The sequence below is a fragment of the Lissotriton helveticus genome, chromosome 11 (genome assembly GCF_964261635.1).
Source record: "Lissotriton helveticus chromosome 11, aLisHel1.1, whole genome shotgun sequence".
NCBI lineage: Eukaryota > Metazoa > Chordata > Amphibia > Caudata > Salamandridae > Lissotriton > Lissotriton helveticus.
This window is the reverse complement of record NC_136072.1, coordinates 933,105,327-933,131,568: the sequence shown is the minus strand read 5'-3', so window position 1 is coordinate 933,131,568 and position 26,242 is coordinate 933,105,327. Positions and strand designations below refer to the sequence as shown.

General features: G+C 46.2%; 1 protein-coding gene across 1 annotated transcript in view; it reads left to right on the top strand.

Moving 5' to 3' along the window:
• The first annotated feature begins 699 nt into the window (after nt 1–699).
• P2RX2 (purinergic receptor P2X 2) overlaps nt 700–26,242 on the top strand; it is a 185,821-nt gene continuing 160,278 nt past the window's right edge. Inside the window, exon 1 of the mRNA XM_078666011.1 lies at nt 700–971. Coding sequence (XP_078522137.1) covers nt 700–971 — 272 coding nt within the window. The remainder of the gene's footprint in view (nt 972–26,242) is intronic.

Genomic DNA, 26,242 nt, shown 5'->3' with positions numbered 1-26,242 from the left:
TAGGGGAGTCCTATTCAATGCTACTTTCCCTGGACACAGACGAATTAATTTACCGCACTAGCACTTTTTTGAGACATATAACATATGTACGTAAAACGATTGAAAACCCCTGAAAACAGTCTTATGAGAAATGTATTAGATTTTAATAATTCATGAATTTTTGTGAACTTGTATTTCTTTTGTATTTGTATTGTTTTTATTGTGGTACTTTTATGAATTTTATGAAATTCGAATAAAGGTCTTTTGAACTTGAACTTGAACTTGAACTTGTTTATGTATTTAGTAAGTGAAAGCTGGAGGTAGCTATTGAAAATTTGGGTCAACCCAGTCCCGCCATATTTATATACTCGAAACAAACAAAAAAGTACATTTAGGCAGAAGAGAAGAATTCTCGCACAGTGATATTCCCATGCTATTCTACACATTATGCCAGTCTCAGAATGTATGCCCTCGATGCAGGCCCAGCCCACCCAACACGTTACATGTTGTTTCACAACCCTGGTTAATTCAGAGATCTCTTTCTTCTCAGAATGTTTTCATGGGCTCCTGGGTGTACTTCCGCCAGTAACCTCAAGGAGTCTCCCTAGCACCAGCTGTGAGTTGCCGCTTTCCCCCGCGCAGGCTGGGAGCTCCTTGAAAGTGAGGCCAGTCCTGGAAGGTGTGATGAGCCCATCAGCGGCGCGGAGGGACGGAGAGCAGATGATGCTCAGCTCAGCTCCGGGGCGGGTCAGCCTGGAGACGCAGGGCGTGAAGCGGCTGCTGAAGCTGTGGTGGGGCAGTGAGGCGCTTCAGGAGAGTCACCCAGGGCTATCAGCAATGGGCCCGCAGTTGTCAGCCTTGCGCTTCCGCTGTCTGGAGTGTTTCTGGGAGTTCTGGGACTATGAAACCCCGAAGATGATTGTGGTGAAGAACAGGAATCTGGGGACCATCTACAGGCTCGTGCAGCTGCTCATCCTGCTCTACTTTGTCTGGTAGGACCGGGCACTGGGGGCGCGCGTGGCGTCCGGCGGGCTGCAGCAAGGGCCGAACGAATGCAGGCGGGGAGGTAGAAAAGGCAAACCAAGAGAGAAGAAAAGAGGCAGAGGAGGGAGAAAGAGAAGGAGAAGGGGGGAAAAGACAGGAGAGTTCGGAAGAGAGGCGAGGAAAAGGGATATGAGGAGAGCAGACGGCATGCGAGAAAGAAAGGTAGACTAAAAAGAGTGGAAAAAGACAGAGAAGAAATGAATATATCAAGAAAGACAAGATAAGAAGCAAAGAAAAAAGAGGATATGAGAGAGAAGAGGGAAAATGAGAGGAAGAAAGAGTAACGTGTGGAAGAGAAGCGAGGGCAAGAAGAGGCGATGGGATAGGCTAATAAGAAAGAGGAGGATAAACAGCTGAAGCAGGAGAAGAGAGAGACCGGTTCCTAAGAAAGAGAGGAGGAAGAGACAGGCTAACAAAACAAAATAAGAAAGTGAGAAAATGAGATGGAGAAAGAGAAAAGAAGAGGAAGTAAGAGAAGAGTGGGGGAGAGGAATGGGGGGAAAAGAACGAACAAAAGCAAGAAAGAAAAGAAAGAAAGAAAGAAAGAAGCGAACGAAAGCTACTTAGAAAAAAGAGGCGGGCTAGAGGAGAGCAGGTGAGCTGAGAGAAGACAAGAGAAAGACAATCAAGCTAAAAAAAAGGCGAGGGAGGTGGAGACCAGGGCAGTCTATCAGTCAGGGAGAGTTGGGGGCCTGGGTCTCAAATATCCTGACATTTAAAACGGTGCACCCCACTAAAACATGTAGCAAATGGCGGGAGTGAGTCTGCTCAGTGGATGGGCGAGAGGGCGTTAGGACTAGAGGAGGAAAAAGGGTTGGAGGCGGATTGGGAATTGAGATGTCAGTGGTGGGAGGGGGCATGCTTTAAAAAGTAAACCACTTTCTTGGCAGTATTAATGCAGGTGGGGTGCTTAGCTCCAAGTTACCTGTTTATTTCATTATGCATTCTTAAATTTTAAAGCACAAGAGATAAACCTTAATCATACGGGTTTGGGCAGTGCTTGGTTTGTAAAATAATGATTGTGGTCAGGGCTTAAAGTGGGATCTCTCAATGGGGCGTTGCCCAATGTAATTAAAGGCGTGGCTTAAACATGTGAGTTCAAATCTGTGCTTACCATTTTACTGCCTCTTTCTGTTATTGCATTCAGATAAATAATACAACACCTAAAACAAGCCAGTACTATTGGCTCTGTCAGCGGGTGTTAGCTGCATAAGATAACTGAGTAACAACAATGATGTTGTTGTAAATAATATTGAAAATGCTCCAATTTTGAAAATACGAGACTGTGAAATAATAAACACTCCACTGTATTTTATTGTATTTCAACATTTATATAGCGCTTACTACCCTTGAGGGGGTATTGTAGCATTTTACGTCGGGCAGCATACTTAATTCCACAGAATCAAGGCATATGACTGGCTCTGCCCCAACCCATTAAGCCCCTTAGGGACACCAACCTGAACCGTGCCTGACTGTGCTCCATCCCAAGAAGCACCAAAGCGGTCAGTCACGTGACTACCTTCGCCACAGTCCATGAGGCCCCATTGAGACATCAGCCTGACACGTGACTGACTGTCCCAGCCCATAAAGCCCATAGACAACAGCCTGACACGTGACTTGCTCTACCCCAGCCCTAATACTCTCCCAAAGCGCTGGCATGTCTTGAAGTATTCCGGTTTGCCTGGGTTCCCGACTATACTGCAGCCCACCTGCCAGCAGACAGAAGGCCCCCTCTGGCCCTCAGGAGCAAATATTCACAAGCCCATGTGAAATCCCAGGGTACCTGCGGGGTTTAAAGGGCCCGCTTTATGTCTCTGTAAAACACTCTCATCCCGCCGCCTGTTCCAGCTCTACTGAAATTGTAGAAGTGTTAATTTTTAATGGTCTCTTCTACACTTTACTCATCGCATTTGCTAGTGTAGAATTATGCACGGGGCTCTATTGTTAACAATAATAAACAGAAAGTGCTTTTCTCTCAAAACCAAGCCATTTAAAGCCTGGAAGACGGAGACGGTACGCGACAGTGCCAAACGAAGAATTTAAAGTTATATTCTGACGAATCGACCTGAGATGGACTCGTCCACCTGATAGCGCTTACAGACAAAGGCATTCAGTGCAGCCCTCAAAAAATCCGTCGTGTCCGTTGCCATTTCCGTCCGCATTAAGGAAGCCTTAATGGCCCTTACAAACTTGATGAAGTGGTTGTCTGTCGAATAGAACCAGATGTGAAGCACCATGGGTGACACCACACAGTTTGACTGAGCTATTGTTTCCTGGTCCTGAGAATAACCCTTAAAAACACCTTTGGGTTTGAAACGCGGCGTGGACCTTGTTGGGATGTATGACGGTACAACACGTACCGTTACAACGCGTACCTTTACGACGCAGGTTTAACAATGCAAGTCGTTACAACGACTTGCGTTGGGGGGGCGTGGATAGTGAATAGTTTAATTTACTATTCCAACACCAGTCCCCGTGGATAGTAGGGAAGGTGTTGGATAGTAAATTAAACTATCCCCTATCCTAGAGCGCCCTCCAGCGAAAGTCGTTGTAACAACTTCGTTGTAAATCCTGCGTTGTAACGGTACCGCGTTGTAATGGTTCCGTTCTAAAGGATGTTACCCCTTGTTGTGTCCAAATAAGTATTAATAGAAAAGTGGTGACAGACTTATATATATTGTATTATTGATCAATTTGTGGTCTCTAACCCTGAATACTGTACTGTTTGGCCAACATTCCCTGGGATAGTGCCCATTCTTTCAGAATCTTGTGACTTTCTTTTAACTTTCTTTTGGATTGTTTCCAGTCTTTCTTTTTTCCTTTTTCTTTGTTGAGGGAACTTGAGCACGTTGAAAATAGATGTACATAGCATATTTTTACTGTAATATAATGTTTTTTGTCAAATTGTATGTATTGTATTCATTTGAAGTAAAGTTATAATTCCCTCGGCTGAAGTAATATCGTAGCTACCGTGGTCCGAACAAGACAAAACATTAGTTCTATCACCCAAATAAAAATTACTGTATCATGATATTTATTCAAAGATTAAAAAATGTGAAAGATATGCACCTTTCCAATATACAAAGAAATTATTTAAAAAACATTACACACAATATACATTTCATGAAAATAAAATTCTTCACAACTCTATCACAACACAACGGCCTACAGTGACAGTTTATAAGATTCTAATTATGGCCAGCATAAAAAGAAAAAAGAGACAATGTTTTGTCTTGTTCTGACCACGGTAGCTACAATATTACTTCAGCCAAGGGAATTATAACTTTACTTTAGGTAGTACCTCATTTCCCTTGACTACTTCAAGGGGTCCCTCTCTCATTTCTACAAGTTGTATTCATTTGATCCACTAAACGTTTGGTCAGGATATTATTGTAAGAATTAATTATATCTTTCCTAAAAAAGAAAAAATGTAAAATAGAACTGCAAAATAAATAAATCATTTCTAATCAATTTTGTTCCAATCACTATGAGTATCACGGGTGATAGTTGAAATAACTCATTGAATGATATCAGTATTGACAATTTTGTCGTTTTTTAGATCATATATTGGCCTAGCCTTACTGATTAGGGCCAGAACCCTTGTTTGATAGCTTGTGCTTGGGGCAGTGGCATAACGGACACCCCCGCAGTGCGGGGTGGTAGTTTTCTCTACAGGAAGGTGGCCCCCTCAGCATGCCTGTGCAGCGTGTATCTCTAAAGCATCTGCAGTGTGCAGTATATTCTGAGCCGACACCGAGCAGACCCAGGACTCAAAAGAAACAAAACAATGTATTTGTTTCTCTTCACTCAGATCCTGCCAGGCACCTTACATGAGTGGGTGCGGCCCCCTGAAGGAGAGCATCCTCGACAGGCACCTTACTTGAGTGGTTGCAGCCCCCTAAAAGACAGCATCCTCGGCAGGCACCTTACATGAGTGGGTGCGGCCTCCTGAAGGAGAGCATCCTCGACAGGCACCTTACATGAGTGGGTGTGGCCCCCTGAAGGAGAGCATCCTCGACAGGCACCTCACATGAGTGGGTGCGGCCCCCTGAAGGAGAGCATCCTCGACAGGCACCTTACATGAGTGGGTGCGGCCTCCTGAAGGAGAGCATCCTCGACAGGCACCTTACATGAGTGGGTGTGGCCCCCTGAAGGAGAGCATCCTCGACAGGCACCTCACATGAGTGGTTGCAGCCCCCTAAAGGACAGCATCCTCGGCAGGCACCTTACATGAGTGGGTGCGGCCCCCTGAAGGAGAGCATCCTCGACAGGCACCTTACTTGAGTGGTTGCAGCCCCCTAAAGGACAGCATCCTCGGCAGGCACCTTACATGAGTGGGTGCGGCCTCCTGAAGGAGAGCATCCTCGACAGGCACCTTACATGAGTGGGTGTGGCCCCCTGAAGGAGAGCATCCTCGACAGGCACCTCACATGAGTGGGTGCGGCCCCCTGAAGGAGAGCATCCTCGACAGGCACCTTACTTGAGTGGTTGCAGCCCCCTAAAGGACAGCATCCTCGGCAGGCACCTTACATGAGTGGGTGCGGCCTCCTGAAGGAGAGCATCCTCGACAGGCACCTTACATGAGTGGGTGTGGCCCCCTGAAGTAGATCATCCTTGGCAGGCACCTCACATGAGTGGGTGCGGCCCCCCTGTAGGAGAGGATCCTCGGCAGGCACCTCACATGAGGGGGTGCGGCCCCCTGAAGGAGAGCATCCTCGAAAGGCACCTCACATGAGTGGGTGCGGCCCCCTGAAGGAATGCACCTCATATAAGTGGGTGTGGCCCCCTGAAGGAAAGCATCCTCGACAGGCACCTCACATGAGTGGGTGCGGCCCCCTGAAGGAAAGCATCCTCGACAGGCACCTCACATGAGTGGGTGCGGCCCCCTGAAGTAGATCATCCTTGGCAGGCACATCACATGAGTGGGTGCGGTCCCCCTGTAGGAGAGGATCCTCGGCAGGCACCTCACATGAGGGGGTGCGGCCCCCTGAAGGAAAGCATCCTCGACAGGCACCTCACATGAGTGTTGCGGCCCCCTGAAGGAGAACATCCTCGACAGGCACCTCGCATGAGTGGGTGCGGCCCCCTGAAGGAAAGCATCCTTGACCGGCACCTCACATGAGTGGGTGCGGCCCCCTTAAGTAGATCATCCTTGGCAGACACCTCACATGAGTGGGTGCGGCCCCCCCCGTAGGAGAGGATCCTCGGCAGGCACCTCACATGAGGGGGTGCGGCCCCCTGAAGGAAAGCATCCTCGACAGGCACCTCACATGAGTGGTGCGGCCCCCTGAAGGAGAACATCCTCGGCAGGCACCTCGCATGAGTGGGTGCGGCCCCCTGAAGGAAAGCATCCTTGACCGGCACCTCGCATGAGTGGGTGCGGCCCCCTGAAGGAAAGCATCCTCGACAGGCACCTCACATGAGTGCGTGCGGCCCCCTTAAGTAGATCATCCTTGGCAGACACCTCACATGAGTGCATGCGGCCCCCCTGTAGGAGAGGATCCTCGGCAGGCACCTCACATGAGGGGGTGCGGCCCCCTGAAGGAAAGAATCCTCGACAGGCACCTCACATGAGTGGGTGCAGCCCCCTGAAGGAGAACATCCTCGACAGGCACCTCACATGAGTGGGTGCGGCCCCCTGAAGGAGAGCTTCCTCTCCAAGCACCTTACATGAGTGGGTGCACCCCTCTGAAGGACAGCATCCTCGACAGGCCCCTTACATGATTGGGTGCGGCCTCCTGAAGGAAAGCATCCTCGACAGGCACCTCACATGAGTGGGTGTGGCCCCCTGAAGTAGATCATCCTTGGCAGGCACCTTACATGAGTGGGTGCGGCCCCCTGTAGGAGAGGATCCTCGGCAGGCACCTCACATGAGGGGGTGCGGCCCCCTGAAGGAGAGCATCCTCGAAAGGCACCTCACATGAGTGGGTGCGGCCCCCTGAAGGAGAGCACCTCATATGAGTGGGTGTGGCCCCCTGAAGGAAAGCATCCTCGACAGGCACCTCATATGAGTGGGTGCGGCCCCATGAAGTAGATCATCCTTGGCAGGCACCTCACATGAGTGGGTGCGGCCCCCCTGTAGGAGAGGATCCTCGGCAGGCACCTCACATGAGGGGGTGCGGCCCTATGAAGGAAAGCATCCTCGACAGGCACCTCACATGAGTGGGTGCGGCCCCCTGAAGGAAAGCATCCTCGACAGGCACCTCGCATGAGTGGGTGCGGCCCCCTGAAGGAAAGCATCCTCGACAGACACCTCACATGAGTGGGTGCGGCCCCCTGAAGTAGATCATCCTTGGCAGGCACCTCACATGAGTGGGTGCGGCCCCCCCCTGTAGGAGAGGATCCTCGGCAGGCACCTCATATGAAGGGGTGCGGCCCCTGAAGGAAAGCATCCTCGGCAGGCACCTCACATGAGTGGGTGCGGCCCCCTGAAGGAGAGCATCCTCGGCGGGCACCTCACATGAGTGGGTGCGGCCCCCTGAAGGAGAGCATCCTCGGCGGGCACCTCACATGAGTGGGTGCGGCCCCCTGAAGGAGAACATCCTCGACAGGCACCTCGCATGAGTGGGTGCAGCCCCCTGAAGGAGAGCATCCTCGGCAGGCACCTCATATGAGTGGGTGCAGCCCCCTGAAGGAGAGCATCCTCGGCAGGCACCTCACATGAGTGGGTGCAGCCAGGGCTGGACTAGGAACCACAACCGGCCCTGGCAAAGTCCTCGGCCGGCCCCCCTCCCCACTCGGGGGAATTGGAGGTGCCGCCGAGCTCTTTGCCGGGGCCGGTTTTCGTCCGATTTTGGTACAGGGCCGATTTTGCAGCTATGCTGCAAAAACGGCCCTGTAACAAAAACGGCCCACAGGGGCCCAAAACCGGCCCCCACCCGTGCTGCGCACCGGGTGATTGCCCAGTGCCCGCTATGGCCAGTCCGGCCCTGGGTGCAGCCCCTGAAGGAAAGCATCCTCGGCAGGCACCTCACATGAGTGGGTGCGGCCCCCTGAAGGAGAGCATCCTCGCAGGCACCTCACATGAGTCGGTGCGGCCCGCTGAAGGAGAGCATCCTCGGCAGGCACCTCACAGGAATGGGTGCGGCCCCCTGAAGGAGAGCATCCTCGACAGGCACCTCACAGGAATGGGTGCGGCCCCCTGAAGGAGAGCATCCTCGACAGGCACCTCACAGGAATGGGTGCGGCCCCCTGAAGGAGAGCATCCTCGACAGGCACCTCACAGGAATGGGTGCGGCCCCCTGAAGGAGAGCATCCTCGCAGGCACCTCACATGAGTCGGTGCGGCCCGCTGAAGGAGAGCATCCTCGGCAGGCACCTCACAGGAATGGGTGCGGCCCCCTGAAGGAGAGCATCCTCGCAGGCACCTCACATGAGTCGGTGCGGACGCTGAAGGAGAGCATCCTCGACAGGCACCTCACAGGAATGGGTGCGGCCCCCTGAAGGAAAGCATCCTCGACAGACCACTGCTCTCCTCTTAGAGGGGAAGAGGCAGCACAGAAATGACTAGTGCAGAGGTAGGATTGCCACCTTTCCCAGATAAAAATACCAGTTCTCTCTCTTCAGGTTTTAAGATTGTGCAAAGGCCTGCACGTGATTCTTAAGTAGAACTTTATATGAAACATTCTATATTTATTTTAACATTGCCTTTCTGTCTTTGTTTACTTGAGTTATCAGTCAAGGGCCTCAGGGCAGCTGAAAACACATTTTAAAGAGTTGTCTTCCTAGATTAACTGTTAAAGGTAAGCATTGATAAGGGAAAAAAATACCAGCCAGGACATTAAATGCTAGCCATTGTAAGTGTTTTCTCAATGTTTCAATTAAAGGTTCTGGATAGAACTTCAGTTTTCTTGTTTCCCTCAGGCATGCTTTGAATAAGGCATACGTTAAAAGCAACATGCAGTATATTTGGTTTAAAATTAATTGACAAATATATACCAATAAAAGCACACCATTGAAAACGAAAGTGACCAACTTTACATAAAAATGTACTTGCGCTTTGAGTATTTATTTTAACCAAAGTTGTCTACAAAGCAGATTGCCTTTGTGTTACATAAAGCGTTTCAGTGAATTCAATATTTGAAGAGCCATTTTAAGTTGCTGTATTGTAAAACAGAGATCTCAACCTCCCTCTTTTAAAATATATCTTTTTTTGCTACCTGATTCTAGTTATTTAGCTTTTTCCCGTAATTGGCAGGACTACAGGTACTAGAGTGCAATGCATCAACTACTCACACCTGAAATGGAAAAATGTGAGGCCGCTGTGTAGGGTCTAATTGATGATTTCATGTCCAAGTATACGGCATAAAAGCCTTTTCCTTCATTGTTTCCACAAAGTACATTTGTGTTTTCATACTGGAATAACAGGAATGTTCAGCAGCATTGCAAATTTAGTTTCCAAACTAAAATCCTTCTCTCATGTATTACACGCGAGTCTGTGATACCAAAGCAGTGTCTGTGGGCCTGCGAGGAAGAGGACCAAGCACATAATTTTATTGAGCAGATGATGATAATGCCAGGCGGATGTAAGGGAATTATTGCTGAATGGGGAGTCAGAAAGGCTTTACTGAATTGCAAAATGGGTTTAGTGCTATTACTAAGCCATTTCGTGTTGCAAACCCAATGACGTTGTAAATTGCAATGATTGAGAATCCAAAATGTTTGATTTTCAGGTTCCATTTTAGGTAAAGAATGAATTTATATTCAAGTGGTATGTTGCCGTTAAAGATATAATGTGTTTTAAATTAGACTTTTTGAAATCATTTTTCGGTAAAATATTTTCTTTTCTTTTTTGTGTACTTGAAAACAAAATACAAATATAATAAATAGAAGTTCGGTCTTCTGGTTTCACTGTTAGCAATCCCATATCTAGACTATAATTCATCCCACAAATATATATATTTACTGTGTATATTGGAGTGGGGAGACATGTGGCAGGCCCCATCGACATATTTTGCAGAAAGGTCCCTCAAGTTTCGTTACGCCACTGATGGAAGAGGGTTGTTTCTTGGGAGTTGTGTCTCTGGGCACAGAGACAGTGAACAGCCAGGGACTTTATTTCAGGGACCATACGAGAGGACCCCTACAAATAAATAAATACATAAATACCCATCAGAAAAAAAAATAAAACTATTTTCACAGTACAATAGCAGTAGATGAAGAGGGATAAATGTGGGAAGCAAACTTGTTTGAAATAAAAAAAAAACACACACAAATTTATGCAATGGCATTAAAACCCTTTTGTGAGACAGTAAACAAAGACTAGGTGTTTGACAGCGCACAAGGTTCAGGGATGGGCTGCTGGTGTGCTCATAGTCACCTGGGGGCAGACACAGTTTTCCAGCACTGCCTGGAGTAAGGAAAGGCTCAAGTAATCACCAAAGCACAAACCACCTGCTTGGACTGCATCAGAATACTGTGTTGTTTCCAAGGGTATCCACCTAGAAATGATGAAAGGCTGAGACAGCCCATGGTGGGGTTCCAATCAATGATCTACGTGTTAAATGGCAGCTCAAACCACTAAGTTGCCCTTTCCATCCTACGTAAGACCACATCCGGAAGGGAGCAATAAGCATATCTCTCTGCCTCTCAGAGCCACACTGCCCCCCGCCCCTTTCTCTCCACTCCCGAGTGCCCTTGAACTGTACCTGTACCCATTGGTCAGCATGACTGTGGACCAGGAAATTACTGTTTAGGTGTTACATTTAGAGTCTGAGCTCTGCCCTCCACCCATTCTGCCCCCAGTGTAATTAAGCTCACTATCAATCAATAAGCAAAAGAGTCTCTTGGAAGGATGGTGATGGCTGGAACTGCCTGCAGTTAAGATTTTTTTTATTGTGAGGGAAAAAATGGAGTGCCCAAAAGGGACCTTTCTCATCACCTTGTTTTTAGAACTCCTGGCCTACTTAAAGCCCTGAGTGTGGTGCCCTAAAGTTCTGATGAGAAGCCCACATCAGTGCTATTGAATGTCTGCCAGTCTTCAATCCACCTCAGGCCTCTTCGATCCACTACCTGACAGTCCCGGCACCTTTATCTCACTCCTGCAGGCCCCTGCTTTCTTCAGTCTTTCCCTTCCTCCTTCCTTCCCCTTTTTGTGTATTTCCCTCTCTTGCTCTTGCAAAATATGTGAGGCGGAGTAATAAGCGTTGGTCCCTAAAAATAAGTGCTGGTGGCCCCCACTAGCTCAAATTTAGCACTGAGTTTGGATGATGTGCCCATACCATGCGACTGTAATGTTTCCCTGTTTAATACTTCGCTCTCAGCAGTGCTTTAAATGGGCCAGCACTTTCCGGTACGGAGTACCAGCACTTTTTTATTTTGAGAGCGAGAGTGCCCGCACTTCTCAAGAGAAATGCTATACTTTAAATTGGAGAGTACCAGCACTTCTCAGAAACAAGCAGGTACCCTGGTACAGAGTACCTGCACTTCTATTTTTCAATGTCAAGCACTGACTCCCAGTCAGATTGTTACTTCACATTCTGGTAATTATGATTCAAGACTCTAAGTTCCAGATGGCACAAAATGGAATGGAAAAAAAATGATTAGAGCATTTCACACATGTACCTCTGAAACTTTAGGGCTCTAAAAGTGAGATTAGAAGCCACGGCTGCAGATTCCAGGGTCACAATGAGCACTTCAGAGTTCTGTAATACTAGACGTTGCTCCTCGAGTCGGAGGCAGTATGTCCTGTACCACTTGTCCTGCTGCTCTCCAGCCATTGGCAAAGCCTGCTTCTGGCTGGTTAAACTGTGGCAGCAGGGAAGTATGAACACATATGTGGAGGCTTGTAAAACTGGTCTTGCTTCCCCATCTAAAATTATAAATGTATTATAAAGATATGCATTTTTCCCCACTCCCCAAAAATTTTGAAGAGCTGCAGAGCAGAGGGCAGTTGCCGTTTCCCCTGCCATCAGAAAGATGTTAATGCGGGTTAATCTCTCCCTTTGTTTTATCCCAGCCTAGTGTGTGTATGGGGACAGGTGGGGACAATAATAGCCCTTTTAATGTTCACGAGGGATGTATGACGTTACAACGCATGCTTTTACCACGCATGCTTTTACATTGCGGTTTTTACAACTCATACCATTACAACGCATAGCGCTTTGGGGTGCTGGATAGAGAATAGTTTAATTTACTATTCCAACTCCAGTCCCCGTGGACACTAGGGAAGGTGTTGGATAGTAAATTAAATCTATTCCCTATCCTAGAGCGCCCCCCAGCGCAATGCGTTGTAATGGTTTTCGTTGTAAAACCTGCGTTGTAATAGCACTGCGTGGTAAAAGTTGCGTTGTAAAGGATGTTTCCCGTTCACGAGGAACACAAGAGCGGAGGGGAAAGGATGGGGAGGTGAGGAGAGAGAAGAGGAGGATCCGAGCCCATGAGGCTAGTCCTTCAAAACTTACCACATCTGATTTCATTTCCCCAGACACAACTACCACCCTGAGAAAGAGGAGAAGAGGCGAGAGGAGAGGAGAGTCAAGTAAAATGGGTGGGAAGAGTGAGGGATGGTGGGAGAAGGAAAACAATTGATAGGAGAGGAGGATAAAGGTATGAAAAAAGAAAGACGAGTAAAAGGCTCACATGGAAGAAGATAATGAGATGTACAAAAGAGAGGATAAAAAGAGAGAAGGGAAAGCAGTAGATTGAGGATATGCAGGGAGGAGAGAAAGAAAACAGTGAGTTAAAAAGAGGGGCAAGAATAAGGAAATGAACAAAGCAATGGAAAGAAAGCAAGTCCCCCTTCGTAATCATGCTGATTCAAAATACTCTGAAGATCCACAAATATTGGAATGATACTGTACTGTATATGTTCTATATTTCTACATATTGAAGACTGTATTTTTGTGTATGTTTGATGACATATTTTTAAACCAAAAAGCGGACACTGTTCCAGAGGCGGGGTGCAAAAAGTCACCAGTGCGCCTTTAACAAGAAAAGGAGAAAGAGAGAGACAGAAACCTAGGTTGAACGAACTCACTGGTAAGGGGAAAAAAAACAAGTCTTATCTCCTGTTGCCCTCACACACCCTGAAAGGTGTCATGCTTCATCATCTGGCGTTTGCTCCTCGTCAGGCCGGCGCTGCAATGCCCTACTGGTTCCCCGAAGGGTCACTTTATCTGAGATCTTTTAATATCGCCGGATGGTGCATGCGGATGTGTGGGGTGTGGGTCCTGTGTGGAAATTAAAAAAGGGGCATGCATAGGTGGTTAAAACTGACAGGGAAATCTCAAAAAGAGATGTTAGATGTAGCAAAACCCTTGGCAGAATAGAAAACCATGAATATGGTGTATTCCCAGTAGGCACACTGTGCCCAGGTATAGTAGGTCAACATGGTTCGCGCCTATGTTGCCAGAAAGGACGTTGGCGCTTCTTCAGGACCAGGATGATAAAAGTGTAATGAAGTGCATGTGAATCAGACAATTAAAAAGTAAGTACCCATGGCATATCATATCAGCACTCTTGTTGAAACGTGGGTGGGACTTGTGTTGTCACACACCTTTCACAGCCGGTCACTGCAATCTTCTGCTCCCTCGCGGCTCCTCTGCTGACGGGACTACAATCCCCAGGAGTACAGGCTCCCAGACTCTGCACACAATCCGAGCACTTCTCTCATGCAATTACTCCAAGCATGAGAGAACCTCTGGGATTGGGCGGAGCAGGTGGTTTCACACTCCAGCATGGACTGAGAGCCTATGCCCCTGAGCACTGCTGATATTGTCGAGGAATAGCCTGGAAGTATCAAAGTGCACAACGGTTTGGCCATCCTAAACCAGCCAGCCAAACCGATTGGCGCACTTTCAGTACCTACCACCATTCCTCCCCCCGCTGCTGACGCTGAGACATGGCCCATGCCAGACTCACGGACTGGAAGTGAAAAATAAAGTGAAAATAAAATAGTTTTATTGTCATTTATTGCCCCTGAATTACAGGTACCCAAGGACGATATAGTTCCCAGGTTTGGTCGGAGAGAATCCACGAATCTTGCAGCTCTGAGACTGAAAAGGACAATGGAGCCCCTGATAGTGTTACCCTGGAGAGTTGTTTGGAAATAACTGGTGTTGTCACAGGTCGTTGTTAGCCACCATCAATTTGGAATTTGAGAGGTACATGCCTCTATGCTTTTCCTCTTTCGACTCTTTGCTAAGTGTGGATTAGACTAGCACTTATTTCCGTATTCCTAGAAAGAATATTGACCAAGCTTTTGAAATGCTGACACATTCCTATATTTTTCTCCTTTTCCATCTTTACCCAACTTTTTGAGATCCTTTTAGACTTAATCACTTAATTAATTTGCACTCTAGATTAGATGATTTTAGACTTAACTAATGTACAGGAGAGAGGATCAGAAACTCCTCTTGGAGCACCACATTTTATTATTAATCTTCTGTATTGCTGTGACTGAACTTCTTGTTTGCCTTATGCTGATGAGCCAGAACTTCTTTAGGAGGTCAGACTAGCACGTTGTTTTTCTGTATCCTTACAGCATGGTGATGAGACTTATTACCTGAATCTGACTGATAACTTGTAATAAACCTTTTAGTTGTATTCACTCGTTCCTGGTCCTTATTGTGTAACCGAATTAATTACACTTTGAATTAGAATTTTAATTGTTGCTAACTCCCTTCACCTCTCAGGCGACATATAAAAGGCCCATCGGATAATCAATGAGGAGAGGCTAGCCATACCACACGAGAAGTGTATGTCTTTCTTTTATTTATTTATTTATTTATTTATTTATTTGCAGAGTTTTATAGAGCGTGAACAAGATCCTTGCGGATATCAGAAAGCTTTACACACAGATGGGATACAAGAACAAAGGAATAGTAATTAAACAAATCATTTAGTGCAAGGATGCGCAAGTGGTTAACAATAGAGTCAGGCAGGGTAGTAATGGTGAATAGGTGGTCCGGCTGGACATAGTTATGCGATGAGAGATAATGAGACATGAGATTACTTTAGTCTATATTCAAGTGAGTTTAGATAAGAGGAGTGATTTTACTTCTTTTTTGAAGGATGCCGTGGATGGGATGAGTCTGATTTCTGGAGGGAGGGCATTCCAGATCCTGGGTGCCATCCCTGAGAAGGAGCGTTTATATGTTTTTTTCTTATGGAATCTTTGAGGTTTCAGAAGAAGATTTTCTGCGCTTCTGGTGGTTCTTGAGCCGCCCGAGATTGTCAGTTTCCGAGCGAGGTAACTGGGTGAGTTGTAGTGTATAGCCTTGTGTGTCATACATGCGATTTTCAGTTGTATTCTAGCTTCGTATGGCAACCAGTTCAAGGATTTTAGATCGGGGGTGATGTTAGAGCGTTTTTTTGAGCCAGTGATGAGTCTTGCTGCAGCATTAATAGAGGCTCTTAGGGGTGCGGTTGTCAATGTAGGGAGGCCACAGAGGGCGATACTTCCATGGTCTACTCGAGGGATAACTAGGGCTTGGACTGCAGTCCTGAAGTCATTGGCTGGGAGGAAGGGTTTCAGCTTCCTCAGAGTGTTGATTTGGAAATTAGCTCCCTTTTGTAGGAAGGTGGCTACCTGACTATGGTTACCCCAGATTTTTTGCCCTGTTTTTAGCTGGTTTTTGACTTAGTTGGCCTGGTTCCCTGCTAATCAGGGCCCCAGGCTATCTGCTCTCTCTGTAAAATGGATTCCATGTACCCTAGGTACATACCACAATTGGAAATGGACTCCTTGTCAGCCCCTGTACCATGCACTATAGGTGCCCAGGGCATAGGAGCCACCAAGGCCTACCAGGGGCTGCAGCATATCTTTAGCCACCCCTGGCTGGTTCTTAAATTGACACAACTGGCTGATCACTCAGCTGGGGTAAGGTGGTGTAATCACCCCTTGCTTAGATATAGTATACCTATATCTAAACCTATATCTGGACACATAAAAACCTGTGAGCCACTCCTATGGAAGGCCTCATCAATCCTGGAGGCAGAGTGCGTGGTTTAATGTGAGATGGAGCTCTAGCATGAGCTGAGCCTGTCTGCAGCCGTCGGGAACAAATCCCTAAGCTGTTTCAGGATACTGCCATACCATATACTATTAAGTGCATTATAATCCTCGCGGTTATATAGCAACTTTGGTTTGGCTTTATCAAAACATGTCGTGTAAGGTGTCATACGATTTGGAATACTATCCCCTCGCCAGTTCTGGCGACAGGGATAGCATTCCACCCCTCTAGAGGGGTAAGACATGTTACTTTACTTAAATGCGGTTAATTTCTAAAAGGGCCTCAGATCCACAAAATGGATGCTTCTGCCACAGACACAAGTCTGACCCCCTGAAGCTGACCGAAACTCAGCCAAAGGGGCCTGGACAAAGGGTTTCCTGTCGCAGGGAGGTGTTACACCCCCCCAGACAGGAGATAGTGGATTGTAGCATGGAGGTTTCAAAGAAACCAGACACTGCATGGGGAGCACAAGGCTTCCCCTTGCATAATCCGGTCAAACCGGTTCTGGGGCACACCAGCCCCAATCCCAGCGCGGCCTGGATCAAAAGAAAGGGGTGTATCCACCCCCTTCCTGGGTCCCACCCATAGGAGGGGACCTAGCAGGTAATCCAGCCCCCCAGATTCGAATAAGAGTGGGAGCAGTGCCAATGCACTTCAGATTATCCTGATGAAACATAAGAAACGACACTCTGGACCCTTCGACATCCTACTCAATGTAGAAGACTGAAGAATCTCCCTTGTGGTCAAGGAGTGACCACCCTGTGCAAACAGGCACCATCCAGCACCTCGATGTCTGCTTTGTTGCAGTTCCCGCCGGAACTCGAGTGACAGAGATCAACGAGATCAAGCTTGCCTGCCTTCTAACAGCCCGATCCACAGTCCCTGCAGAGCTGAGACCCGTGGAGGCGACCGGAAGCGTGGGGCACGCCACCTTGGAAAGACCACGAGACGCTGACCGTGCAGCCCACGAGTGACCCTCGAAGCTGTACACCGGGGTTTGAGAAGCCCCAACCCTGAGTCACTCTTGCACCGAAGTTCAACCCTCTACACTCGACGAGTGCTGCGTGGGGCCCTTCTGCTTCTTTTGGCTCAACGCGTTGGCCCGGTCACTTGCCAGCCGGCTTGTGGCCCCTGTGCCAACGAAATTTGAAAAACGACTTGCGATTCTGGTTGCTCCAGATTTGCACCAGCTCCCCTGAAAAGGAGCCCCCACTCTGACCCTCCTGGTCCGAGTGAGAAGCAATCTTCCGGTTCCGCATGGATTGCTTTTGCCAAGTGTTGTTTGCTCCAATCTTGAAGCTGACAGCGCCGACGGCGAGAGCCTGTGTGGGACAGATCGTGACCTGCTCCTGGACGTCATAGATGCCCCAGAGCCCACGCTACAGCGGAGAGAAGCTCCTCGACAACCACCTGATTGCGCCCGACATTGCCTGGTTCCGTCCTGGTACCACCCTGGTCACTGCTGAATGACCCAGACTCTGTCCCCTCTGCTTTCAGGTACTTTTCGACTTTGATCCACCCTTGGATCCCACCGGACACTTCTCCTTCCCAGCGCCTACAGCCTCTTCAGCTTCAAGCACCATGAACCAGCGTGACGAAACCCGACACTACTTCGACCCTGGGCACCCGCTTCCTGTGGGTGAGGTAACATTGCAACGCCGGTGTTCCCACACTGGTACACACCTCTAGGGTCTGTGTCTTAAGTTTTGTCCCTCTAGGTTCAGCGGAAGTGTCCTTAACTTCTATTTGTGTAACTTTTACGCACCATTGACTAACATTGGTGCATGCGTGCGCTTTCAGCGCTGCACCCGAATCCCGCGGGCTTTTCCCGACTTCAGCATTGCTTGTCCCGACTGCTCCCAGCGATTCCCTAGGCCCTAGGCTTAACCACTGCTCGATTGGTATCTCTTATACCACTTGTTTAGTATATGGTCTGAGTGGCCCCCCGCCCTCATCCATAATTGTGCAACTTTGTATGTTATACTGTGCTTTTGATTTAACGCTTGTGCCCCTTTATTCATAAAGAGTACTGGGGATTATTTTGAGTAATAAATACATATATTTTTATAATATATACTTGTGTGGTGTCCTTTCATTTGATATTACAGGATTGTGATTGGTAAAACAGCTCGCTTAACACGACCTCTTGAGTTAAGCCTTTAGGGCTGCTTAGTCTATGCTACCATTAAGATAGCTTGTCTATAAGGTTGACTTACAACCAGACACCATAAGGGGATATTTGGACTGATACAAGGTGGTTCCAGAATTGGAAACATCATATATCAGGCCAACATCTCACATTGGTGAGCAGCGGTGCGGATTTGAGCTTGCTGTTTGTTTTACCATTGCAATCTTTTTATCAAATTGAAAGATCACATCAAGTACCTTAGGTACATATAAATCAAAAGCTTAGCATATTTAAGTTCTACTGAACTTAGTAGTTGTAGATTAAAGGGATTAGCACACCCTGACTACAACTCACTAGCAAGGTACGGTAGGGAAACACTTAGTGTAGGTAGGTGCATCACTTACACCACACTAGAGTCATGTCTGACACAGGAAAGGCCTCAGGCTCTGCTTCTGTGACAGTTGACCTTACCAAGGCAACTTCCAGCTATGACAAACTAACCCACAAAGACTTGGTTGCCTTGTGCATCTCAAGAGGGTTAAAAAGGGGCAGAAGTCCCACCAGTCCTTCCCTGATAGCCATTCTAGAACAGGATGACTTAGAAAAGGCGAATGCAGTTCCCTTAGAGTCAGGAGATGGAGTGAACCCCCCTGTAACTGATACCACTCCAGAGGAGGAGGGGGACTCAGATGTAGAGGACCTAGAGGATCAGGATCAGAGGGGTAGCCAGGTTATAGTTACCAGGCTTAGCCAGGCCAACTTAAACCTACTTGGGAATGGAGAGGGCCAGCACCTCCCCAGACCCTATAACATACTCCCAGGCAACAGAAGAGTGAGATCTCCAGCAGGGGACTCTCATATTTCTAGTGCCTCAAGAGAATCTCAGAGAGGGATGACTCCTTCTCAGAAAAAAAGAGCATGAGGCAAGAATGAGGGCTGTTAAACTCCAGATAGAGAGGGAGGAGGTAGCCCTGGCTCAAGCTAGACTTGCCTTGGCAAGAGAACAGAAAATGTGTGGCTTAGATGCCACTGGTGGCAGCAATATTCCTAGAGAGAAACCCAGGTCCAATGATAGTAGACACCTGACAAAGATTGTGCCCCCCTACAAGGAAGGGGATGACATCCACAAGTGGATAACTGCTCTTGAGAGAGCCTGCATGGTACAGCAGGTTCCCGAGGAACAGTGGGCAGCAATCTTATGGTACTCCTTTTCAGAGAAAGGGAGAGATAAGCTCCTCACTGTTAGACATGAGGATGCAAACAATTACAAAGTCCTGAAGAGTGTTCTGATAGATGGGGTTGGCTTAACCACTGAACAGTACAGGTTGAAGTTCAGAGACACCCAGAAGACACAGACACAGGACTGGACTGATTTTGTAGATTGTGCTACTAAGGCTCTGGAGGGTTGGCTAAATGGCAGCTAAGTACATGACTTCACAGGATTGTATAATTTGATTATGAGGGAGCAGATCCTAAGTAATTGTCAGAACCAGCTCTTACACCAGCACCTGGTGGACTCAGATTTGACCTCTCCCCAAGAATTGGGAAAGAGGGCAGATAAATGGGTCAGAACCAGGATTAGGCCTAAGAATCAGGACAGTAACCAGAAGAAGGAGTCTACCAAGCCTCAAGATAAGGGTGGGGATAAAAGTAAAGAAAAGACTTCCCCAGGGACCCAAAACTCCAAGAATGGGGGTGGGTCCCAAGACACTTCCTCAACTGAGAAAAAGCCCTATTGCCATGTCTGTAAGCAGGTTGGGCATTACAAAACAGACAACTGTTGTCCCAAGAATGGCAATAAAGAGAATATACCTCCAAAGCTAGCTCCAACACCTCCTGTTACTGTCAGCAGTAATCCCCCAGGAAGTGGGAGCACACCCAGGAATCTGGGTGGGTTTACCTTTGGAGCCCAGGAGGACCCTGGCCTATCCAGGTCCCCATCCCCAAATAATCTTGTTTATGAGACTGGCATGGGGTTTGCCAACTTCTCTGATTGCCCAAATACTTTGAGCAAATATAGACAAGAACCCATCATCAATGCTTTGAAAGTTGAAGCTTTTAGAGACACAGGGGCTAGCATCACCATGGTGGCTGATTGTATAGTCCCCTCTAAGCAACTTTTACCTGGTGCCACATACCAGGTAACAAACATTGATGGCATCCAAACAAATCATCCCATGGCAGTAGTAAGTCTCAGCTGGGGAGGTGTCACTGGCCCAAAGAGAGTGGCAGTGTCATCAAACTTGCCTGTGGACTGTCTACTGGGTAATGATTTAGAAATCTCAGCCTGGGCTGAGGTTGAACAGGAAACCCATTCTAGAATGGTAAATGCCAATGGAAAGGTTAGTGGGGCTGTAATGGCTACAGCCCCAATTCAAGATGTTGTAGTGTAGTTCCTATTATCCCAATAGGCTCCGCGCATTGGAATAATATCTTCAATAGTATAGACCTAGGACGGAGGTTAACTAGGTCTTCTACTGACGATATTAGACTTAAAGTTTTGTGTTTGCCAGCTAGCTCAGAGTTCACTAGAAACTTTCTCGAATAGGCAAGGAGGATTTTAACCTCCCTGGATAGACAAGAAGGGATTTAGTTTCTGACAACCATAGAACATGACAACTTTGCTCTCCCCTAATCAAGAGTGTATCTCTAGACTCGTGTGAAAACAAAAGACAACTTATTTTACTCAGTCAGTTCAGTGCATTCTTAGTTTCACCAGATTGTAGAGAAAAGGAAGAGACGGGCGTGTTCAATAAAAGATGGTATTTATTGATCAGTCTCTTTTCTCGTACAAGAGAAATGAATCGCTATTATTGCAATACTTATAGTTAAGTAAAGTGCATACAGTAAAGACAGAATTATAAAATAATGCTGAAAAAGCATTGATATGGTTTCTGAGCCATATGATACTTTAAAATGGATAAAATAGATACATACATATATACATTTGACTAATCGTACTCAACTGGTGCTTCTAACCACGCCTACCCCAGTGTACCTGACCTAAGCCTAATACGTGGGCGGGAGTAGATAAGTAGCAGTTTAAGTTAAGTTTGTTTTGCCAAGGGACTGACTCAAGAATTCTCTGTAAGGGGTTATTCAGTTCTGTACCTGAGATCTAGAATGTTGGAGGGCTGGTATCTCTTATCCCAGGTCTTGATATTCCAGCTGCCTGCGAGGGCTGCGTGGAAGCGCCGGAGCTGGATTTCTCGGCAGGAGAAAGGCAGCGTCTCGTTCTCAGCACGTCAGGAAGGCGGGGCAGTGCCTGTGGGCTTCGCTTTCTGCTGGGCTCCTCGGCAAGTCTCGCTGCTCCAATCTCGTCACCACCGCGTGTGTTTGCTTAAGGCAATGTCGGTAATATTTATACCTGAAAGGTGCCGAGATTGACGTAAGGATGGACATATATACGTCAATAAGGATGTCATACGAACGGGTTCGTTCGCACATTCTTTTACTGAAGTTCTCGGTGAAATCAAAACAATGGCTACGGGAATTTCCCAGGTCGCTGTAGGTTTGATTTGTTTTGAGAACTCCGTATTCCTTATCAGGGGCTGGAGGAATAGTGCTTGCCTAATTAGATGGCATGCGTTATGACCTAATCAGATAACGCGCTTCTGTGCCGTGGTGTGGCTTAATCAGATAACGGTTTTTGCACCGTTGGATGGCTGCTAGTTAATTATTAACCAAACCAGGGTCAGGAATAGGGGGATCGATACAGTACCTATAGAAATACATCACACCCACTCCACGTAGACTATGTCCCTATTTTCAAATCTAGGCATAGTGAAACTAGTAGCGTTTGTGTATACCGTACCACCCCAAAATACATTCATATGCATTCTGAAAATTGGAATTATGAAATATACGAAACACATTCACATGTACTGTATGCACAAGCAGTATAATAATGCTAAACATATAACGCATATTTCAAACTCAGCATGAATAAATTGTGAAAACTACACATGAAATGGCTCTTTTATACAGAAGAAAAGTGCGAGACCATTTCATCACAATCATAAAGTTTTGTATGAAAATGCTAGAGGGTAGCTAATGTCTCTTGACTACCTAAAATAGAAATTCAGTTCTCTAAGAATAATGTCTACTTTAAGCAGAAGATAAGTGTCCCAAAAAATTGTAAATATTTTGGAATTGAGGGAGGTGAGAGGAGAAAAAAAATATTGTTCCATTTCATTGCTCTACTTTTAAAGTTGAAGGCCAAATTCAAGTTTGCAGGGAACTCCGTGTGCTAGTTTGCTCAAAGTCATTCCTTCTGCTCTGGTGAAAGCATCATATCATTTAGACTGTCGAAAAAACTGTCAACAGCTTCTTGCGAAAGTTCCACTAAGTCTGAAAAAGTTGTTACCATGCATTCATGAGCATGATTGCCTTCATTGATGTTTTGATCAGCATAGCTGACTGAAGGTCGTACCTGATCGATGCTGCTTTCATCTCGTACTTCACTACCCCTCAATCGTAGTGGTGAAGTCTCCACGAATGCCGTCATCAGGATAGGTAGCCGCTGGGGGCAGCACAATGCATGAGCCGTTACCGGACCCAACAAGGTTTCTGCGTCCAATGGCACATCCGATTGTAGTGTCAAACAGGTGTCCAACACGCATTCTTCGCCGCATAGCAAGCACCTTAATACAGGCATAACACAACGTTGCCACATTGGTCTAAATGAAAGAAACCAAGTCATGTTCAAGTCCCGTAGCCGTGCTAGTCCAAGGACTCTAGTTATGCGGTCCCGGTAGCCAATGGCTAGGATTGTTTCTTCCCTTGTCGCAGGTGTTTTGTCTGTGACATGGTTTGCCATAGCGAAATAACAGGATCAAAAATAGGATGCCTGCCACCAGTCCCAAAAGGAGAGGAAGGCCGCCAAAGATGGAATGGACAAAGTCTGGAAAAATACCCAGGATGGCTTTGAATGGTGTCAAAATTCCTGAAAACACTGTCTTAAATACACTTGAGACACCACTGGTATCAGAAATATTTAAGATTTCGTTCAGTATTTCTGCGAAATGTATGGGGGAATTTGTTGATAACAATAAATGAATCTCTGCCGTTGTCCTTGCAACTTGGAGATCATACGTTTCTTTTGATGACGTTAGCCTGGTCGGCGTCTGTAGGAGCACTGTCTTCATTCTGCTTAAAGTATCAATTTGAATAGAAGCAATTTTCAAATCGGGCCATAACCTTGCCTCCCTGTCTGGGGAATCGTTTGGGAACAATACCCGTCCACAGCACATGACCTTCCTAGTCACGGTTATGAGATAAGGTTTTCCGGGCAGCAAACTACAACATCTGGACGCACTGTTCTCTGTGCAACCAAGCGCTTAACAAATGGCATAAACTAAACTAAACTATTAGAATGTAACTCCCGTTCGAGAGTCTCCTAAAGAATGGTTCTATTTGTGTTGCAGGTGTGCCTAGCTGGTAACATGAAAGGTTATTTGAAGTCCCTTCACAGGCTCCATGCAAACTAATACCCTGACACAGAAGTGTACCGCTTAGTGATCTTGCACAATTATTGCCACTAAGAAACACTTTCTGGCCTTTATTACTGACACATTCGTGTGTATAGGGCAAGTTCCATGTTGACTTACTGTACCCTTTACCCAACCTTTCATACTGGCCTGCCTGTATATATTTTTGGCAGTATTGAAACTGGAAAGTAGTTATCGGAATATTTATTATTCCATGTATTATCCATTCAATGACAGGTCGTTCTGACATTGTCAATGGTAATCTCTCAAGTTTTTCAATGCTCAGAATTGTATAGTCAGCACCCTTCTGTGCCATACTGATTTGTTTATCAGTAAGGTTAAAGATATAAAATAATGACGTTGTGTTGATTAAACGCCAGGGCACATAGCCTGAACGCAGATTTTGTAACGTCGAGCCAAGCTGTACAATAGAACGCAATTGGGACTGACCGTGTTGTAACAACAGTAAGTCTTGCGATATTATATCGATTGCTGAAGACACAATGCTGTCTAGAGAATATATTCTGGAGGACAGAGTCATTAACCCATTGTCCACCACAGAAAGTGATTTTTCCAAATTAATACGGTCAATTTCCCGTATTTTCTCTGCTGTCTCAATTTGAGTTTCTTTCCAGGCTTCGTTATAAGCTGCATATATAGAGGCCGCTATGAAACGTTTTTGACGCTGTTTGCGTGGTCCCATAATGAAATCACGCAAGTCAGCACCTTCTGTAAGTAAAGTTAGGTGTTGCTTAATTTCTGCCAGTGTGGACGATTGTAGCCATTGAAGGCAGAGCTTGCCCACGCTGTAGGTGGTTACTATCCCTGGATGTTGTCTTTGGGAATATCTAGGGTCTGGCCTGGTCAATGTGAACCCCTGTATTTTGTTCAGGAATCTGTCTTGACAGTTATTTGTATCTGTGGGCCAGATCAACCATTGTTTCCATTCAGGATGTGTTCTGTTTTGGTTTAGTATATGGTTTATGTCTATCTCAACATCTATAGAGCTATTATCGTTTACTGTTGGCTTTGGAATAGATGGTTTGTTTAAATCTTTGATTTTGGCTAAGCCAAGACAGGTAGTTTGTTGAATAGTGTCATTCAAAAATATAATTTGTTCTGGGATCATGCAGGCTCTAAACAATGATTCTATACCTTGTACTTGCCAATCTCTTGTACCCCAAACAGTTTTTGCTTCAATATTATTGTTCCAGAAATCAAAACCAAATGTATTCATTTGCTCAAAAAATGAATCTGAATATATCAATTTTGTGTTTGTAAGCATGGTCTTCATACCTGTCTTATTTGACAATTTGAAATAAAATGTTTCTGCATTACTTGTGTTAAACCCTGAAAAGTATGAATATTTATCATAAAATGTTTTCGAGCTACCTTTTGGAGGAGTAGCACAATGTTCCCATTGGTTATAATTTAAAACATTTCTAGGTTGTGCAGATTTGTGTAGATAATGGTTACCATAGTGGTTGTAGCAGAACATTTGATCATAATTAGACGAACCCTGCAAATAATCATGTTCTGTAAATTTAGCAGACATCACAAGATCAGACATCATATCATTAATACTTTCAAAGTCCCAATCATCAGCAAATGTGCTTGGTTTTACAAAGTCACTCAATGAGATCTTGAATTGGTGTGGATACTTCAGGATTTCAACCGGACCATAGATTTCATAATCAGTTTTGTCCCATGCTACACCGCCTGGTATAGGATTGGCTGTGAAGTTCACTGAAGAAAGTTCTCTTTTCTCGACGTGTGAAGATGTGTGTGGTTTAAGGACCAAGTTGATTTTCTGGCTTGCTGTGTCCATTTTAGCATATTTTCCTTCAATGAAATGTCCCAAGCATAGTACCATGATGAGCCAAAGTATAAGGAAAAATGCACCTAAGGCCACCCAACATTCAATCCATGGAGAAATCAGATAGGTTTCTTTCAGCTGTTGAAAAAGTTCCTTAGCTTTATCTTTAAAAGTTTTTGTTGATGGCTGTTTCTTAGATTCACTCAGATCTTCAGATGAGTCATCGAAGTTGATGAAGTAGCCGGATGCTGTTCTGTCAATTGTTCCAATTGCTTCTGGATTACTTTTTGTTCTAGAAGTTTCCTTTGTTTTATCAGCATACTCATATGTTACTTCATTGTAGGTTGGTGTGTCTCGACTAAATGTTTTTATTTGGGTTTTTAGAGGTTCAAGTTCCATTGCTTTGTTGCATATTCCTTGTTGATGTTCTGTGGGCATTTCGAATATGATTAGCCTCTTAGTTTGAACCTCTGGATTTGTAGCAAACATCGGTGTTCTACTACTTCTTGGGAGTCCACTTGGCCTACTGTTTGTTATCGGCCACATGATTGTGGTTTTACAAAGTCGATGGATACAACTCTGTTCTGCTTTTTACCAGCAAGGGGCGGTAGTACTACTGATCTTGTCCCGTTGATAGACAAGACAGGAACTGCTTTCCTGTAAGAAGGCCCAAATTCCTTCTTTACCGCGATCTTCTCTCTGACTAGATCCCCGACTTTTGGAATCCAGACAGGTCTTACTGGGACAGGTGGTTTCTCTTCAGTGGTCGTTGGCTGCTGTTTCAACTTTATGTTGCTCAGGTCTTTTCTTGTTTCATTTAAGTCCTGCAAAAT